The sequence below is a fragment of the Prosopis cineraria genome, unplaced genomic scaffold (genome assembly GCF_029017545.1).
Source record: "Prosopis cineraria cultivar Desert tree isolate PC_DT_omini unplaced genomic scaffold, ASM2901754v1 PC3, whole genome shotgun sequence".
Lineage (NCBI taxonomy): Eukaryota > Viridiplantae > Streptophyta > Magnoliopsida > Fabales > Fabaceae > Prosopis > Prosopis cineraria.
The window spans coordinates 40,835,473-40,853,423 of NW_026555334.1; the positions used below are offsets into that span (position 1 = coordinate 40,835,473).

Sequence of the window (17,951 nt, forward strand, 5' to 3'; positions counted from 1 at the left end):
CATAAGTTATAATCTTCTTCACATTATTTTTGTTTTTGTTATTAATTCATATCTTACAGTGAATTCCACACCATTAGCTTTTAAATGACATGCTTACTGGTAATGTTAAATTATTTCTAATTAAGAAGCTCTGGTTTTTTCCCAGCTAAAATGGGAGCTAGCTTTCTAATTTTTACTGTTGCATTCGATTTCATTCAGGGTGCTGAGTGTGGACTGAGACACTGCCGATCAGGTTTAATCATTAGACCGGCTATCAATGAGGGGTGACACGGTGAATGGGTCATGGATCAGTGCTCTGTGGCCTGTCTCCCGCAAGTCTGCATCAGATGACAAGGCGGTAATAGGAATTTTGGCGTCAGAAGTTTCTTGGTTGATGCTGAAGGTGGTTAATTTATGGCACTCTTTAAGAGACCATGAGGTAATGAGTTTGAGAGCGGAAATAGTGAACTCACTCGGGGTCAAAATGCTGGTTTCTAACGATGATAGTTTCTTGATGGAACTCGCATTGAATGAGATACTCAATAACTACCATTGCTTAGCAAGGTCCGTGGCCAGGTTGAGCAAGAGGTGCGAGGATCAAGTCTATCATCGTTATGAACAATTTGTAGATAATCCTGTTTGGAGCTGTTTTCAATGGTCAGGGTGGGAATATAGATGGGAAAAGATGGATAGAAAGGTGAAGAAAATGGAAAGATTTGCAGCAGCCATGTCACGATTGTCTCAGGAGCTTGAAGTCCTGGCTGAGCGAGAACAGACTTTCAAGAGAATGCGGGCAAATCCCGAGATGAGTCGAGCCAAATTGCTCAAGTTTAAGAAAAAGGCCACGATGCAGCGCCAAGAAGTAAAAACTCTGAGAGGCATGACTCCATGGAATAGAAGTTATGACTATATTGTTCGCTTGTTGGCAAGATCATTATTTACAATTCTAGAGAGGATCGTACATGTCTTCGGAAATTATCCCCAGCAGCCAATTGAGCAGCGTGAAGATGATTATGAATGTGTATTACATACTGTTCCCCTTCGACGGTCCTTTTCCTTCTCTACTCCTATGCATCTTTATGTCCATTCGCAGAATAATCAGGATGAGTTGGATTCAGAACAGCCTGGGAGGAGGCATTTGTTCAACTCATCCGGGTTAGTGGCTGACAAGAACAAAAGGAAGAAGAAACAGCAACAAGCTCTTCATTTAGAAATCAAGCAGTTGGGACGTACAGGCGGATGCGTGTCAGCAGGAACTGATTCTCCTATTGTAGCAAAGTGTGGTTCTATGAGATCAAATGATTATCGAGTGAAATATGTTGAGAAAACCAAAACTGCAGATAATTCTCGTATTTTCAACAGGATAAGTATATATTCCAAACTATCCATCAATAGTCGATTGAGACCAGTACAGTTTACTCTCGGTGATGCTGCTTTAGCTCTCCACTATGCCAAAGTAATCATATTGATCGAGAAGATTGCATCATCACCTGACATGGTTGATTCTGAAACCAGGGATAATATGTACATCATGTTGCCGACAACGATCAAAACTGCTCTGAGGGCTAAGCTCAGGAGGGGCGGCAAAAGAAAGGCTTCCTCGGGCTGTGACCTCGCAGAAGGATGGAAAGTGGTGGTAACGCAGACTTTAGGATGGTTGGCTCCACTAGCTCATAGCATGGTAAGGTGGCATTCTGAGAGGAATTTTGAGAAGGAGCATGCAACTCCCAAGGCAACTATCCTGCTGGTCCAGACTCTGTACTTTGCAAACCAAGCGAAAGCTGAAGGTGCCATTGTAGAACTTCTTGTTGGTCTAAACTATATTTTCAGGATTCATAAGCAATCGGCCGGGCTCAAGAGACTCGCCTGACTTCAACGCCATTAGGTTGAGAAGTAAATCTACCATTAAGGATTACAGTGTCTGACATCACGGCAATCATACCTTGTTTGGATATATATGTTGGGAGTGATTGCGTATAGCTCCTCTCCATACGAGAGAGTGCATGATGGTACCCAATAGCACTCTTTCAATTCCATCAATAATTTTTGTATGTAATCAGTATAGTTTCAAGTACTTAGTTTAAATGCTTTTGTTCAAAATCCATCATATATATTTTCTTTCATAGATTTGCCGATTCGAGTTATAATGTACGGAGATATAAATATAATATATATATATATATATATTAGATAATAAATAATTTAACTGTTTCAGCCAATTGCCTAAAAGAGGGTTAACCGTTTTTTAGTAATAAATCAAAGATTCCATTACTAACAAGAAAATTAAAGGCTTTACACTGTACAAATATGCGCATACACCGATAAGAAAGCTAGAGGATTAGAGACCACCTTCTAGGAAGGGTTCCCTAATTCATCTTTTAAACTGTGAATTGTAAGAGAATAAAGCCTATACAAAAGGACTAATTTTGACTGCCAACACCAATTTTTATCAAGAGGTTCTTTAGTTGGAGATTTAGAAGAATCAGAGGGTAATGACTTGTGCGTATTGAGAGTGATTCAAGGATTACATTTATAGATTCAGAGACAATCGTAAATATCTACACAATAATTACATAGATAGTCGTATCACATCTACATATTAACTCATGATCATATATGATCAAATATTGATTATAAATCAGATTCAGTGTCACGAGCTTGATCTCATCTCGCACACGGTCAACATGATACGTGGACTCGGGCTTGCATGGGCTTGAGGTGATGGTTTTCTAACATCTCTTCAATATTCCTGTGTTTCACACCTGCACAGCTATAGTATATCCTGCTCATAATTTCTATCGAAATGTTGAGTTGTATTATTATATATGGACCCGAGCATTTCTTTCTCTCCAAGTATAATAGCAGCTACCAATCTTGCATACAACGTTTACCTAGAACATCTAGATAACCATCCTCGATCTTCTCTTGCTGAATTGTTTGGGAACATGATTCACTTGTGATACAAACTTGAAACTTCGTACCAAGATTTCAGAAGATAGACCAACGAACTTACGAACCAAGACGAAATGTTGAAACATGTGCTCAAACACAAAGCTTAGGATATCTGTCGCGTTCTGTTTCACTAGGCCAACTGGCCCATGTGCAAGGAAGCATGTGGTTGAGATCATCCAGGTAAGATAATTAATCTCTTTGATATAATCATATATATACCACCATACCGCAGTAGTTTCTTTTCCTTTTGTTTTGCTTTTCGCGTTCTTTCCTTTTTTTGAAAAAGAAATAAGAATGGAGAAGTCATTCTGGATATACTATGATGGTTTTGATCTCTTCAGAGAACTCTCAAGAAGTAGAAAAATATGTTGCATCGATCCCTGTCAAGACTTGAAATAAAATTTAAAAAAAAAAATCTGTGAAGATTGCAATTTTTTAGCTGTATTTCATGCAGGGTATGCCGAAATTGATAGAACACGCGTAATATCATTGCTGCACGATAGATTGATATAATTCTCTAAATTTACTGTCTAGGGGTAAATTTGTCATTCTCTTTAATGAGTCCTTGTTCTGTGCTCGGGCGCATTGCTTGAAGCATTTTATCATATGCATTGTAAATATGTTTAGTATTTTTAGTGTTATATGAATGGTAATATTCTTGATTTTATTGTGAACATATTCCACGGACAAGTGCTAAGTGCGAACAATTAGAAAATTACTGGACTCTAGAAATGACATCCCATGCACAGACCCAATAAAAAATTGCACGACGAGGTATACTCAAGTTTTATCAAAAGTTTATTAAATATTATTAATTACATTTGTTTTCTGAAAATCTGATGGCCTTTATGTAAAACTAGTATATGTGAAACTAAGTAGGTCATGAATTCATGTAGTGCATTGAATTTAATGAACAAGCCATGTTATTTGGGAATAGACGAATAGTATAAAGGAGTTAGAAGAAAAGAAAAGAAAAATAGAAAAAAAAATTGCACTCTATTAACATGAAGGGTTCATAATATATACACAATCTTATAATAACTAATAAATATTTTAATAATAAATAGTGAATAAAAAATATTATTTAAATTTTAACAGAATAAATCTTGATAACTAATAAATCTCAATAAATAATATATCTTATTACGTGTATTGTTCTGTTGCTTTTAGAACAGGTTAAAAGTTTGCAGCTTGTGGCCCGGCTGAGGATAGCAAAGTTTTTAATGTTAAGAGACTAATAATTAATAATTAAGCACACCGATAAAAATACATGTGCGACTGTGAGGTATGTATTGTTGTTTGTCTATAGTAATTTAAATTTTTTGTCAAAGAAAGTGGATTGCTTGGCCGGTCTTGCAAAGAATCAGGGAGAGCAAGTGAAGAAGGCTTCTGAAGGAGATTCCAGATCAACCACACATAATTGTCTTTACTTCGACATGCCTGTTCTCAATATTATGTTTATTAGTTTGCTTTGAAGTTTTAAAAATTGATCTGGCCATTAAATCGGATGACATCCAGATTCAAAGGCCAATGATGAGACAGCAGTCGAATGGTAATCAAGCATAATTAAATCAATATATTTTAAATATATCCTGATTATTTTTAGTAGTAATAAGAAAGAGGAAATAATAAAAAATATAAAAAAATGGTTTCAAATAAAAGCCGCGCAAACATTTATGTAATTTTGAAAGTTTTCGTGGCAGACGCTGATTCAGTATGACCCTACACTTGACGATCTTCGATTTATGCTACTCAAATTCAAGTCTTTTGAAATTGGGATTAATGAATTTAGATGATTTTTTTTTTTTAGAATTTTCACACATTTTATTATTTTTTATCAATATTTCATCTCCACGCATTCATATTCGTAAGTCTACTCACTTGAGTTGATGACTCGCTGATATGATTTCTCGAACTTTATCTGCAAGGTTTGCTTATCATCACTTGAGTTGCTGACTTGCTGATATGATCTGGGTGAATTATTCTGTGCGTAAGTTGTCTTTGTCGATAAGGTGTACTCTTAGTACATTCCGTTGACCCAGAGGGTGGCGTCCGTTATTGTTTTACGATATCAGACAAAAGCAAGCGACACTATAGGAGGTCTCACATTAATGGAACGTAAATAAACATAAGATCATCCAAGATGACAAGTTACGTATCGTACAGGAAGATAGCTAAAAGAAACGAACATTTGTTCAACTTTAATTGAAGCATTAAATAACCATTTTAGGCACCGCTCTCGAGCTTTCTCATGGTGATGCCCAGTCGATCCCTCATGTCCATGGTGAATGGCGTCACACACCCAGCAAGTGTCCAATCAAATCCATGAAGCAGAGAGCATAACACCAAGTGTAGCGTTCTATGAGTCAACGGCACGCCGACTCACATTCTCCGTCCAGCCTCAAACGGGATTAGCCCATAGTGATACCCCTTATAATCAAATCTTGGAACCCAAAAACCTCTCAGGCTTAAAGGCCAATGGGTCTTCCCATGCATCTGGCTCTCTTCCGATTGCCCACGCGTTTACAAGAACCTGAGCATCCCTGGGTATAAAATATCCCAGGAATTCTGTATCCTGCATCGCTCTTCGAGGCACGAGCATTGGAATTGGAGGATACAGACAAAGTGTTTCCTTATTTACAGCCTATGGAAGATTCTCTATGTCACTCTCTCCCACTTTCCTTTCAGACCCAACCACTTCTTTCAGCTCTGCTCTGGCCTTACTTAACGTCTTCGGGTTGCATAGCAGCTCCGTCAAGGCCCATTCGATAATGCTGCATGCTCGTAGTCTCTGAACCAACCAGGAAGGTTTCCTGAACCACAACCCAATTATATGTCAGAACTTCAAGTACCTCCACTCTTCAAATTAGCATTAAAATTTTTATATTTAGTATGCTTAAGAATGGTATACTCCATTAAAATAGCTTAAATTCAGTTAGATGCTTTTTAAACTTATATATTGATGATTTATCTTTTAATAATATTTAGATGTGAGATTTTCTTTTATTTTTTAATATTATTTATATTACTTTTTTCTCTCTTTTCTTTTTTTTTCCTTCTTTTTACCTGAGCTCATATTTTTTTTAAGTGTGCTTCAAGTCTATTCAATTTCTTCTTCTTCTCTCTTTCTTTTTTTAATCTCTTTTTTTTTTTCATCTTTTCCTTTTTTTTTCTCATTTTTTGTTCCCGATCAAATGATTTATGATACCATATTAAAATTTTTATATTAAATATGTTTATGGATATTATATTCAATCAAAATAACTTAAGCTATTTGATTAGATACTTTTTAAATTTATATATTTATGATTTGTCTTCTAATTTTTAAATGTGAGACTTTTTTTTATTTTCTAATAATTAGGGATGATTTAAGATGAAATATTAACTAGACTTATAATATGAATACGTTGAGGGACTCTATGTTTGTATCATTGCCTAGATGCTCGAGCAAGACATCCAAGAAACCCCCCGTGTCTTCTCACAACTCTTCTTTATGCACCCCTTCACAAACTTGAAAGCGATTTCTAAGTTTTTTCCCATATCTCTCTCCTTGTTCCTTTGAAGACGTTGTGGGTCCAACCATCTCAACCAGGGGAACAAGTCAACTACATCAGCGTGGGCCAACCACTCCCTCAAACCCATCATCGTCATGAAAATCTTCGAACCTTCATTTGATTCAGGTTCAAACATGTCACGTAGTAGCATCAAGTTCCCCAGCAAGTTAAAGCTCGTCAAGAAAAGGGTCGAACATGTCACGTGAAGGCCACTCCCCTCCTCTAACTTGCTGGCTTCCCTCGCGATCCAGACAAGCATGTCGTCCGGCCATTTTCACCATATGTGGGCGATTCAGTTGAGTCACTTGGCGACCAACATGTCAACAATGACGAGGCGTCGTTTGATATGCCAGAAAGAGCCGTAGGGGGCTAGGGCTAGAAAAGACTTGTCGTAGTTGTGGACGTGCCTTATGTCGGTTATTAGAAGATAAAACATGGAGATAAGAAGGGGAAAAAAAAATTAAAAAGAAAGAAAGAAAGAAGGAAAAAGAAGAAGAAATTGAATGGTCCTTTGAGACTCAAAAAAAAAAAAAGTTCAGGCAAGAAGAAAAAAAGAGTGAGAAAAAAAAAGAAAAAAGCAGTAGAAGGAATATTAAAAGATAAAAAAAAAATCCCATCTCTAAAGATTAAAAGATAAATCATAAATATATAAGTTTAGAAAATATCTAATCAAATGACTTAAGCTATTTTGGTGGAGTATATTATCCTTAATCATGCGTAATTTGAGAAATCTTATATGATATCAGCCATTTGATTGGGGACCAAAAAAAAATAGAGAAAAAAAATGAAAGAATGAAAGATGAAGGAAAAGAAATAGATTAAAAAAAACAAGTAAGAAGAAAGAAGAAGAAATTAAATAGACTTAAGACCTCTAAAACTAAAACAAGTATAAGCTCAAGCAACAAGAAGATAAAACAAGCATGAACCCAAGTAACAAGAAGAAAGTAAAAAGAAAAAAAGCAGTAGAGAGAAAATTAGAAGATAAAAGAAGTCTTCTATTTAAATATTAGAAGATAAATCATAAATATATAAGTTTATGAAGTGTCTAATCAAATGATTTGAACTATTTTGATAGAATATATCATCTTTAAGTACACTTAATATAAAAATTCTAACACTGGTGACGGTTTGTTCGGCAAAGGAGAGGTCATGGTTCTTGAAAAACTCAACGAAGGACTTGGCAGAGAGTATGGCCATGGTGTTGATGGCACCTATTTTGAGCCACACAACAGGGTTATATTAGTCTTTGAGATGGGCTGGAGTTTAGGGAGGCATGCATGTCTCCTAGCTGGAATATGTTGCCGAAGATGTGCCATCCTATCAGTCTTGGAAGAGGGCAACGCTTGGAGGCCAAGATTGTGTGTGGAGGAGGAGCAGCACCATGACCGGTGATAAGAATAAAAGACACCATAGTGAGAAATCCAGAGGTCCTGCTTTGGTTCTTGGAGCAAGATCAGTCAAGTTGAGATGGTAAATGTATATCGATCCCTGACTAATTTTTCTGAAGTCTTCATTGTTGCTACTGCATATAGTATTATATTATGTAATTATGCATGTATTATTGAGAGAAATGTTAATAGTCAACGAGGTGGGTGGGTGTTTTTCATAAAATCACTGTCAAGTATCAACTAAACATCAACAACGAGCATGACCCTGCTTAAAAAAACACGGCGCTGGTCATGAAAAACAAGGCTACCCATAAATTATAACAATCAGTATGGCTTGAGTTTTTGGAGACAATTATGTTATCTACACATCTCAAAATATAGGGTTTAAATAATTATGAAGAGTATAAGTTTTAAAAATAAAAACAGTATGTTATTGGATAGGAGTACAAAATTGCTAGTTACAAGTATAGTTGAGTTTGCTTAAATTGAATTATATATTACAATACTAGATATTTTACCAAAAAAAAAAAGAATACTAGAGATGAAAAAAAAAACTAGATATATAGTGTAAGTAGAGATTATTGCATGCGGCCTCGTTTCTATGACACCAACCGTGAGTCTTTGATTGAAGAGTCCTTGATACTGCATCATATATCTTATATTATATGCAGGAATCTAAGACATCATAAGTTACAGGGAATAGGTGTAGTCAATGTCTAGTTGAAGAGACACGTATAAGTTCTATCCATGCTTCTATTCTGGTTGAGGTTGCGAATGCAAAATAAAATGGAGATGTTGCTCTCCTTGAGAAAGAGAGACGAGAAGGGATACCAGCCTATCAGGAAATAATGAGTAGTCAAACGGGATGGTTTAATAATGTATATGATTGAAAATTACTATACTAACTCTCTATATCGACATCGACATTTTTGCATGTGTAAGAGAGGGATTTGTAACAAAATAAAGTAATGATGATTGTAGCTTGCTCTCTGTATTCTGTTATTATGGGGCCTGAGATTCAGTGATATAAAAAATAAAGTTTATAGCAAATTATATTATTAACAAGTGATGATAATTGTTCGTTTTTAAACTACAAGAACTCGTTGAATAGAAGATCCTGATTGCTTAGCCAAAAATGAGGTGTGTAGTGAAAGAAGAAAGAAAGAGGGGTGCAGGGTAGGACAACATAAATGAGCAAACACGTGTGGATATGGGGATATTGCATCATGCACAAGATCTACTTTGAGTTTATTTTATGAGGGCCTTAGAGATGAAATACTGCAGCTAGAGACGAGGATACTGCATCATGCACGAGAATTTGCTATAAGTCAAATTCTCTATTTGCTTATGATCAACTTGATAGAAGATTCTACCAATGGCCATTATAATCATGATGTGCTTCAAGAAGTTAAAAGTAATAACCCTCTTTAGCTCAGACCCAGATGTGAGTTTGTTTGTGTTAATGCTGATGCTTCAATTGGGCATCCAAACCAAGTAGCTTGTGGATGAGTGATTCAAGATCAGGAAGGTAAATGGATCTTTGGTTTCAATTGTAAGTTGAACCACACTACTCTCTTAACAACATAGATCTTGCCAATCTTTTCAAAATTACTAATATGCAAACAGAATGGATTTAACAAAATCTAATTAGTTATCGACTCTCTTGAACTATTAACACTTTGTTCAGAAGTAGTGAAAGGAATTATTTTTATGGAAGTATCATTGATTCAATTAGAGATCTCATATATCACAAGTTGGGAACTGGAGGTCAACTACAGCTGTAAAGAAAGCATCAACTGTCAAATGACAAGATTGGGTCATTCCTCTAATATTGATATCATGACCTTTTTGGTAGCTACAGCTGAATATAGTTAGATTTTAGCTGATGACTTTGCTAACAGTGTTTAATATGTTCTAATTTGTACTCACTTTGAGCTTTGCCTGCCCTTTTATTAAAAAAAATATATTTTATTGGGGCACAAATTTTATATTTGCTGTTGTTTAAGAGATTCAAGACAAGGATAAAACAATCACCCAAACAAATTTTTTAGAAACATCGCTGCCTTTAGCCGAGGCATGGTAGCCTGGGCATGTCCAAGAAGCAGCGCCGATATGTAGCTGAGTCGGCATTTGCATGAATATCAGTATTTGAATATCATTTAATTTTTATAATATTTTAATTAATATCATTATTAACATTTTACATGCCTGAAAAACACCGGACCACCCTTTTTAGCTTTTAGTTATCCAAAGTGGCAGAGTCCAAACAACGCTGCCACTTTCTCAGTTCCTTCTCTAAGGTCCATTTTTCGCTCCAGTTTGTTGGCATTAGTGCGCTTAAAATATTTGGGCTTTCCAGAGGGGTATTCTGACACAAAGCCCATGTTGGAGAGCAATGAAAAGAAAAGTCGAAAGACACGTCTAGTTGGGCTTGGGCCTTCATCTACAGTTCGGACCCAAAAGCCCTTCTACTGTGCTGGCGGTGAAATATGAATTCTGAAGCAGTATTTCCCGAAGTGATCCAGCAACTATGGTACCTGAGAGCTGATGGGAAGCAAAGGTTTGTTGCAATACAAGTTATACAGAACTCTGAGCTACGGTGTTTCGCCGTTGGTTTACCTTCACTTGCGCTGGCGTCGCTTCCGGGGCCTCGAACACCCCCACCGTTGGCCGGAGCGTCTCGGTTACCCCTCTCAGCCACGCCCTCCGGGACCTCTCATCTGGTTTCATGCTGTATCATTAGGTTTGGCTCTATTCACTGTTGGAGACGCCTAACCTCCACTTCTCTTCAACCCAACACCGCTGTAACTGCATTTCCTTTGAATGATCTTCCTTTAATACTGAATACTTTGGTATCTGATGCTCGAGTATCTCGGATGCAAGTTTCAGAATAACAGCATGCTAAATGTTCTGGAAATGGTGGGAAGGACGTTCGTAGGATGGAAAATTTTGGCGAACTTCTATTCTAAATTTAGTTTTGTCTTATTTGCAGGTGAAGGAATGGCAGCCATTCCTGTAGTCAAGCAGTGCATTCGGACGATCCCTAACTTAACTATATTGATGACCACCACAACAATGTCTGCATTGTAAGAAAGGACTTCGGTCTTGTTTGAACTAGCTGTGACTTGATTAATAATTAATATAATGATCTCCAATTTTTTTTTTTTTTTTCCTGGAAAGCCATAAAAGGTTATGACTTTCCGTCATAAATGTAGTGCCTTGCGGAATAGTTGCTAATGTCTTATAGCGGATGATTTAAGCTTGACTTGAAGCTTTCGCATATCTTTTGGTCACGCACGGTGAAGCGTTTGCCAAGTATTTTCAATTAAATTAATTACTGAAGGATTTGGACTGTTTAAGATGTGTATCCATCTATCAAACCAGACGCTCCCTGAGAGACTATAGCAGCAACTTTATCTCTTCCAGTGTTTCTTGATATGGATGTTCCTTTAATTTACTTTGCCAGAAAAGAAACAATTATTTCTATCATTATTTTATGGGGTTTCCTTTTGATGTAATGCAGTCAAGTACTAAACAATTGGCTTCCAAATGATATCATTTTCCAGGTATTTATTGGGATGTTCATGTGGTTTTAGTAAACTGTTTGCGACCCTGCCTTTTTCTAGAATGAAGTTTATTGGCCTCGTCAATAGCAAAATGACCTCATGTTAACTTCTGAAACACTTTAGGCTATGCTGAACTTGACAATTGATGTAAGTTGATAGAATGGGGAAAGATAATTTTTAACGGAGAGTTGGGGTGCAATAATTCATTCTTTTGGGTGTGTAATCTAGGGCTTTCTGTCTACTGGATTATCATTCCTTAAATTGTTTTGAGAAACAGAGAGCTACTGTTAGTTATACTCATTTTTCTGAAACAATTTTTTCCTGCCCTCAAGTATCGAAGCTGTGCTTTGAAAAAAAATGCTAAAAAACTTAATATAATGTCAACTTGCTTGTCAAGACAATAAATTTATGGTTGTATGTCTTTTTTTTTGACCAAGGACCTAATGCACTCTTGGAATGTCTTCCTCCATAACGTTACTTATTTTCATTCACTTTGTATCTCTTTTGCTAATAGTAGTTACTAATAGTCTAATACATATTTAGTGGCTTGGAATGACTTCCTCCTCGGTAATGCTTACTGTCATCCACTTTTATCTCCCTTGCTGATATCAGTTCCTAATACATATAAAATTGCATTGAGGCATTACTTGATTTCTTCATATTTTTAACTTTCAATTTGACAGATTCAGTTTTAACACATTATTTTTGTCTTCTGAAACTGCCTGATTTATCAGCTTGCACCAGTTGATGCTCCTGCTTCCATACATTCCTTCCTTCATTACTGGAAACCTCAAGCAATTGTTCTAATGGAAAGTGAACTTTGGCCAAATCTTATTATGGATGCTTCCAAAAATGGTGTAAGTCATTCTTTCTCATTAGTTCAAGTACTATGTGTTATTTATGGGAGTTCAAGTGAAAGCAGTGTGATGTATGATCGTTGTATGTGCATGTGAATTAGATATCAGACCACATTTTCATAGTAAAGAATTGTTAAAGGCACGTGAGAGAAGCTTGTTATGCATTAGTCCATGACCACAAAATATTTTAATTGCAGTTCTCCTTTAGATACATGTATCATATCACATGGTTGCACTTATTCTTATTGATTAAAATGGATTTTCCCCATCAGATAGCACTTGTACTGTTAAATGCCCGGATGTCAAAAAAATCCTTTAAAGTTTGGTCAAGTCCACTGCTTCTGCCATTAATTTCTTTGATGCTATCAAAATTTTCCTTGATTTGCCCATTGGTAAGCGCTTCCTTTCTTTTTGGACTAGAACGTTTATGCCTTTTACTCCCTCTGTTTCTTATAGCAGGACCCTTTTCCCTCTCTACAAAAAGGGTCTTATAATTAGGAACAGAGGGAATGTTATGCCATTTGACAATTTTGATTTTTGAATGCTAGAGTACAACTCAGGCTATCCGTTTTCAGCTACTGCAAGCTGCTCCTTTTCTCATAAACTTTTCTGGTGACCTAAAATATGGTATGCTACGTTTTCCTTTTGCCTTTATCAAATGAAATTTAGCATTTAATGTTGATATTAATCCATCGTAGCATTCAACATTGTTTTTCTCTCATTGCCTGGTAAGCTTTCCCAGCACTGTCATTTGTGTAACTGATAAGCCATTGTGTTGATGTCTTTATTGACCATTTTCCATTTGTTTTTCCCCCTTGTATTTTTATAAGATTCTGGGGTCTATTTGAAGTGGTTAATGGTATATAGTAATCTTGTTTTCTTACTATTTTCATTCAGTAGTAGAAGATTTAGGAGTCAATGAAGGGCAGATAACAAATATAGACAAACTGAAAGCAAAGCTTGCCTCCTGCCAGGTTTGGATGGCATCCTCCATTCATAGGGGAGAAGAAAAAGGTTCGTTCCCTCCACTCTGCTCCTGATTATATCATACAATGAATCCAGAATACTTTTGATAATTTATGCTTAATATTTAAACATTTGATAATTTGTGATGCATTTATTTTAGTTCTTGTTTGGGTCTCAGATCAAGTATTATGAAAATTGAAAGCAACATAACTGATATGCATATTTGATATCTTTTGGTGGTTTACTCATTGTCATTTTTAAAGTCAAAATTGTAACAGTTTATTCCTACTTCCTGGTGTTTTGTTAGATTGTGTTTCTGCAAGAAATTGATATCTTTTGGTGGTTTACTCAATGTAATTTTTAAAATGACAATTGTAACAGTTTTTTTCTACTTCCTGGTGTTTTGTTAGATCATGCATTGGCTAGAAATTGCCCTCAACTTAAAGAATTTCATCTGGTTCTTACTGTTTCTGAGCAATAAATATGGCAGCTGTCAAACAGATTATGTTTTAATATTTTACTTTGGCTTTTTTAGGTAAATGTTGATTTTAATTGTATGCAATACAGTAGCTAACAATTGTTCCTGATCATTTAGTACTCTGGCATTTTGCAAAGATTGTCATGGTTGCTGGTTACTGAAAGAATATGTTACAATGTGCTGGCCTGATGGCTGAATTCGTGGTACATTGTACTTTGGTGCTGCATTTATTAACTTAACCGTTTTCTTAACATGCTAATGAGATAATGAATGCTGAGAGTATTGTGTGCCCTCTGCAGTCATATTTGGAGTTCACAGATTTCTCATGCAACTGCTGCCTAATGTAATCACTATTATTGTCCCTCGGCATCCAAGACATGGACAAGAGATTGCTGAAGTAAGTTTTTTGTCAAGTATTTGTCCCTGCTTCTATCTTATGCATTTCCTTCAAAGCCTTTTCCTTTATCTGCATGTAACACCGAAAGCCCCTGTTAATATGATAAACCATTTTAATTTATCAGCAGTGAAAACACGATTGGGTTAGTGTCCTCCATGTGATATATATATATATATATGTATGTATGTTTTTTGTAATTACTTTGAAACCACCATTTTTACCACCGCATGGATAATTTACCATCTATTAAGTCAATTTTTTTAATCTCCCCTTGCATTGACAGCAGCAGTACCGAGTGCTCAAACAAGCAATAATGTGCAAACTGTAAAATGTATACCCATTAAGTCGCATTGAACAGAAATGATGCTTACAACAGATTACTGCCATGCTTTATGACATTTTGCGCCCTTTGTAAATTTTATTATTTATTATCCTTAAACTTCATGTAGTGTAGAAATTGGAGAAAGAAGGACAGGATGTAGCTTTGAGGTCTCGACATGAGGAACTTAAGCCAGGAACGCATATTTATGTGGTGGACACTTTGGGTATGATTTTATTTTCACTGATATGTACTCTTTTTGGGAAATTCCCTTTTTGTGAAATGAAAACTTGCTTTTCTATAGCTGCTGACCTTCCGCTCCATTGTTTGCCTCAATTTGCCATCTTCCTTATAGCTTGCCACTCGTTCATGTTAGCCAAGAAGATATTTAAGTGCTCTCAAGGAGAGATTGACAAGTGTCCTCCCATAAATTTTACCACCAAATATGAAAATTGACCAGCTGTTTTTCCAGCTATCAACTTTCAACTTTTAAAAATAGAGTTACTCTCAGCAGATTTGGCAAATTCTTTTTTGATTCTTTCTCTACCAAGTCAATTTTCGAAATTTGGGAGCAGCTGATCTGGGTTGTTGGTTGACCATGTTGACCTTTTGAATAATGTATCAATTTGTGAATGTTGCATTGAGCCTGTCTATAGCCTTCAAAGCTTATGCGGGTGAATGGAATTATCAGGTTTACAAAAGCTTATAAACGACAAGCAGTTCTTCTCTCAAACTTCATCGATATCCTGCATTGCTGACACTTATCAATTGTTGGATATCTAATCTTGATGTCTTGTAGTGGTCATTATAACTGAGAAATAGGTTAGACACTGGTACGTTGTGTGTAACACAATTTCCCAATCATAAAGCGTCATCCAATTTCTTTTTCAGGCGAGTTGAGACGCATGTACACATTGACACCAATTGCTGTGATTGGAGGCTCTTTTTCCCCTGGTTTAGCTGGTCATAATATATCTGAAGCTGCTGCTGCTGGCTGTGCTGTTTTGACAGGTGACTGTCATACTCTTTATGGTTTTCAACACGCTGTTTGAGACGCTGAAATTCATTATTATTGGTATTAGGCTGCCACATCGGGCATTTCTCCCACATGGTGCAGGAAATGCAACGACTGAATCCGTTGTCTGTGCTTCAGGTTGGAATTCGTTTCTCTTGCTTATAGTAGAAAACTTTCCTGGCCATGAATTATTCTAATCTTTTTTCTGGAGCCGGTCTATTCATTGTCACTCCTTGCAGGTTTCTGGAAAACTGGAGCTTGAAAAGGCTCTCCTTGAGCTATTCACAGACGAAGCAGTTTTGGAAGCACGACGTAGGGCTGCAAAAGAGGCATTTACTCATTTGTCCTGCGATGTTCTTGCTAGAATCTGGAGTTCGTTAGAATTTCATATCTTCAGCAGGCTGTCCGCAGCGGGCATCGAGATTCATGCAAAGACACGACAACAATGAATGTGAAAATGAAATTTGACCAATTAAAAGGGACTTCTGATCTTCCGAAGATTGAAGATGCCACAAACATTCGGGATAACATTTATTTCTTCCTGATGCGTAGGCAATCAAACTAATGCAACTGTATATCGTGCGCGCGCGTGTCTGTATTCATGGAGGATTTGTGTGTAGTATACCCGCTTAAGTAGGGTTTTAGTCAACAGGACTGGCCCGTGTAGGATTCTTTCACCATTGCTCCGTGAAAAGTTGGAAACCAGGGGTTTGATGTAATCCTCGAATGTTATCAACGGAGGGTTTCTAAACTATCTTAATTGTCAGAAAAAATATAACTTTTAATTTTTATATTTTACTTGTATTTTATTATAAATTTTTATATTTTTTTCAGTATTTTTACAGTTTTTAAGAATTTAAAATATTAAAAAAATATAGAGATTTATAATAAGATATAAATAAAATATAGAGATTAAAAGTGATGTATTTTCGGATTATTATCATCTGAACCACCTTGCTGTCAATTCCTCACCGTAGAAGGTAGCCTGTTTTTGGGGTGAATCGCCAAAGCATTGCTCCCACATGACTGTAGGAGATAAGCCTTGAGTCATTTCAATATAAATTCTTTAAAAAAAAAAAAAATCTCGATCTTTAACTTTTAATTTTCAATCTTTTAATTATGAATTATTATTATTTGATATTAATTGAAATCTCACATGGAAGATATTTTAAAATAAGGTATGAATATTTTTTTATTCATTTTATTTAATAAGAATTTTTTTAATTTAAAAATAAGAATTAAATTATAAACAAGTTAAAAGTTAATAAATTTAATTATAACAGGTCATAATTTAAGAATTGAGTTACAGTGAGTCATAATTAAAAAATTATGTTATAAATGAGTTAAAAGTTAGAGAATTAAAAAATTATTTTTTTTAAATTAATATGTGAAACTTGGGGTGAATAATTAATCTAACCCATGAGTAATTTGGGCTCTGCCTCTAAACATGGTCGATGCCCCTTGGGTGGAGACATTCCTCAATCACTAAACTACATCTATATTATGTATACATATATACATATGCGCGAGCGCGCGCGCGAAAGGCAATGCAATTTCCTCTGCATTTGGATCTCACTGATCATAATGTTTCCTTTTGTCTTTTGGGAATTGCTTTCCCATTTCTGGTGTTTATTTTTTCCCCTATCCATGCTCATTGCTCAAGCAAGCGTCAGTTCATTCCACAAATTAGTGCATGTGTGTGTCAAATTTCACAGCAGCCTTTGTAATTTTACACACTGACACTGTTGTCTCTCTCCGACGAGTCTTATCTTGTCGCAGACAAGAAGTTCTTGTCTTGGATAACACACATGGTTTGTTTTGTCTCCGATATTCATGGTCGGAACCCGAAATATGAAGCTAATGACCAAAGAATTCTTCAACCGAGGCTCCTATTTATTCAGAAAGTACCTAAACGACTTGAGCCCTTGTTCTCTGCTCCATTTCCCAATGATCAACACAGGGGGAATATGTTTGATTCCACAGCACTTCCTTCCTTTTTTTCGTGTTTTGCTGACTCGGATTGATAAGGATTTCACATTTAGAACGCCAATCTCGCCTTCAATCTCTGCTTCTTTGTTATTTCTTTATCGGTGAAAAAGCAGAGTCGAATTGAACTGGAACAACAACTAACAAAATAAAAGAAAAAGTAAAAAGCTGAAACATTTCCCTCACTTTTTGCGACAGGATTGCATTGCCATATTGGTGAAACTTCAAAGCTGAGAATTCAAATGTTTTACCACATTGGTTGCCCCACCCATGTGCCATTTATCTATCCTCCGTGTTTTCCCAAAAACCCATAATTACAGAACAGGAACAGGGAAAGAAAAGCTTGAATAAGTTTTAATACTCGAATAATGTTCTGTCCACGTATAGCATTTCCCTTGAAGGAGTAAATAGTAAGGAAAAGAAGCAGAAAATGGAAAGAAAACGAGCTCTTCATTGGTCACTTGGGTAGCTCTGGACGATTCTGAATATTTTAC

At 36.1% G+C, this 17,951-nt stretch overlaps 3 protein-coding genes across 4 annotated transcripts; 2 read left to right on the top strand and 1 right to left on the bottom strand.

The window, feature by feature from the left end:
* The first annotated feature begins 766 nt into the window (after nt 1–766).
* Nucleotides 767–2,008, top strand: LOC129305610 (uncharacterized). The gene has a single exon (XM_054945595.1). The coding sequence runs from the start codon at nt 767–769 to the stop codon at nt 1,847–1,849; it is 1,083 nt and encodes a 360-aa protein (XP_054801570.1). The 3' UTR covers nt 1,850–2,008.
* Nucleotides 2,009–5,368: 3,360 nt separating this feature from the next.
* Nucleotides 5,369–6,744, bottom strand: LOC129305611 (cytochrome P450 76A2-like). Its single transcript, XM_054945596.1, has 3 exons — nt 6,443–6,744; nt 5,622–5,744; nt 5,369–5,474 (listed from the first exon to the last, which is right to left on the bottom strand). Exons 1-3 carry the CDS (start codon nt 6,742–6,744, stop codon nt 5,369–5,371), a joined length of 531 nt encoding a protein of 176 aa, XP_054801571.1.
* Nucleotides 6,745–10,401: 3,657 nt separating this feature from the next.
* LOC129305069 (probable 3-deoxy-D-manno-octulosonic acid transferase, mitochondrial) lies at nt 10,402–16,264 on the top strand. Of its 2 annotated transcripts, none has more exons than XM_054944984.1 (12): nt 10,402–10,616; nt 10,866–10,959; nt 11,397–11,439; nt 12,174–12,296; nt 12,569–12,688; nt 12,845–12,923; nt 13,194–13,310; nt 14,040–14,137; nt 14,592–14,682; nt 15,348–15,467; nt 15,539–15,609; nt 15,711–16,264. In XM_054944984.1, exons 1-12 carry the CDS (start codon nt 10,421–10,423, stop codon nt 15,918–15,920), a joined length of 1,362 nt encoding a protein of 453 aa, XP_054800959.1. In that variant the 5' UTR covers nt 10,402–10,420; the 3' UTR covers nt 15,921–16,264. The 2 variants fall into 2 exon arrangements, with proteins under 2 accessions (XP_054800959.1, XP_054800960.1); XM_054944985.1 differs by having other exon boundaries at nt 13,197–13,310.
* The last annotated feature ends 1,687 nt before the right edge of the window (nt 16,265–17,951 follow it).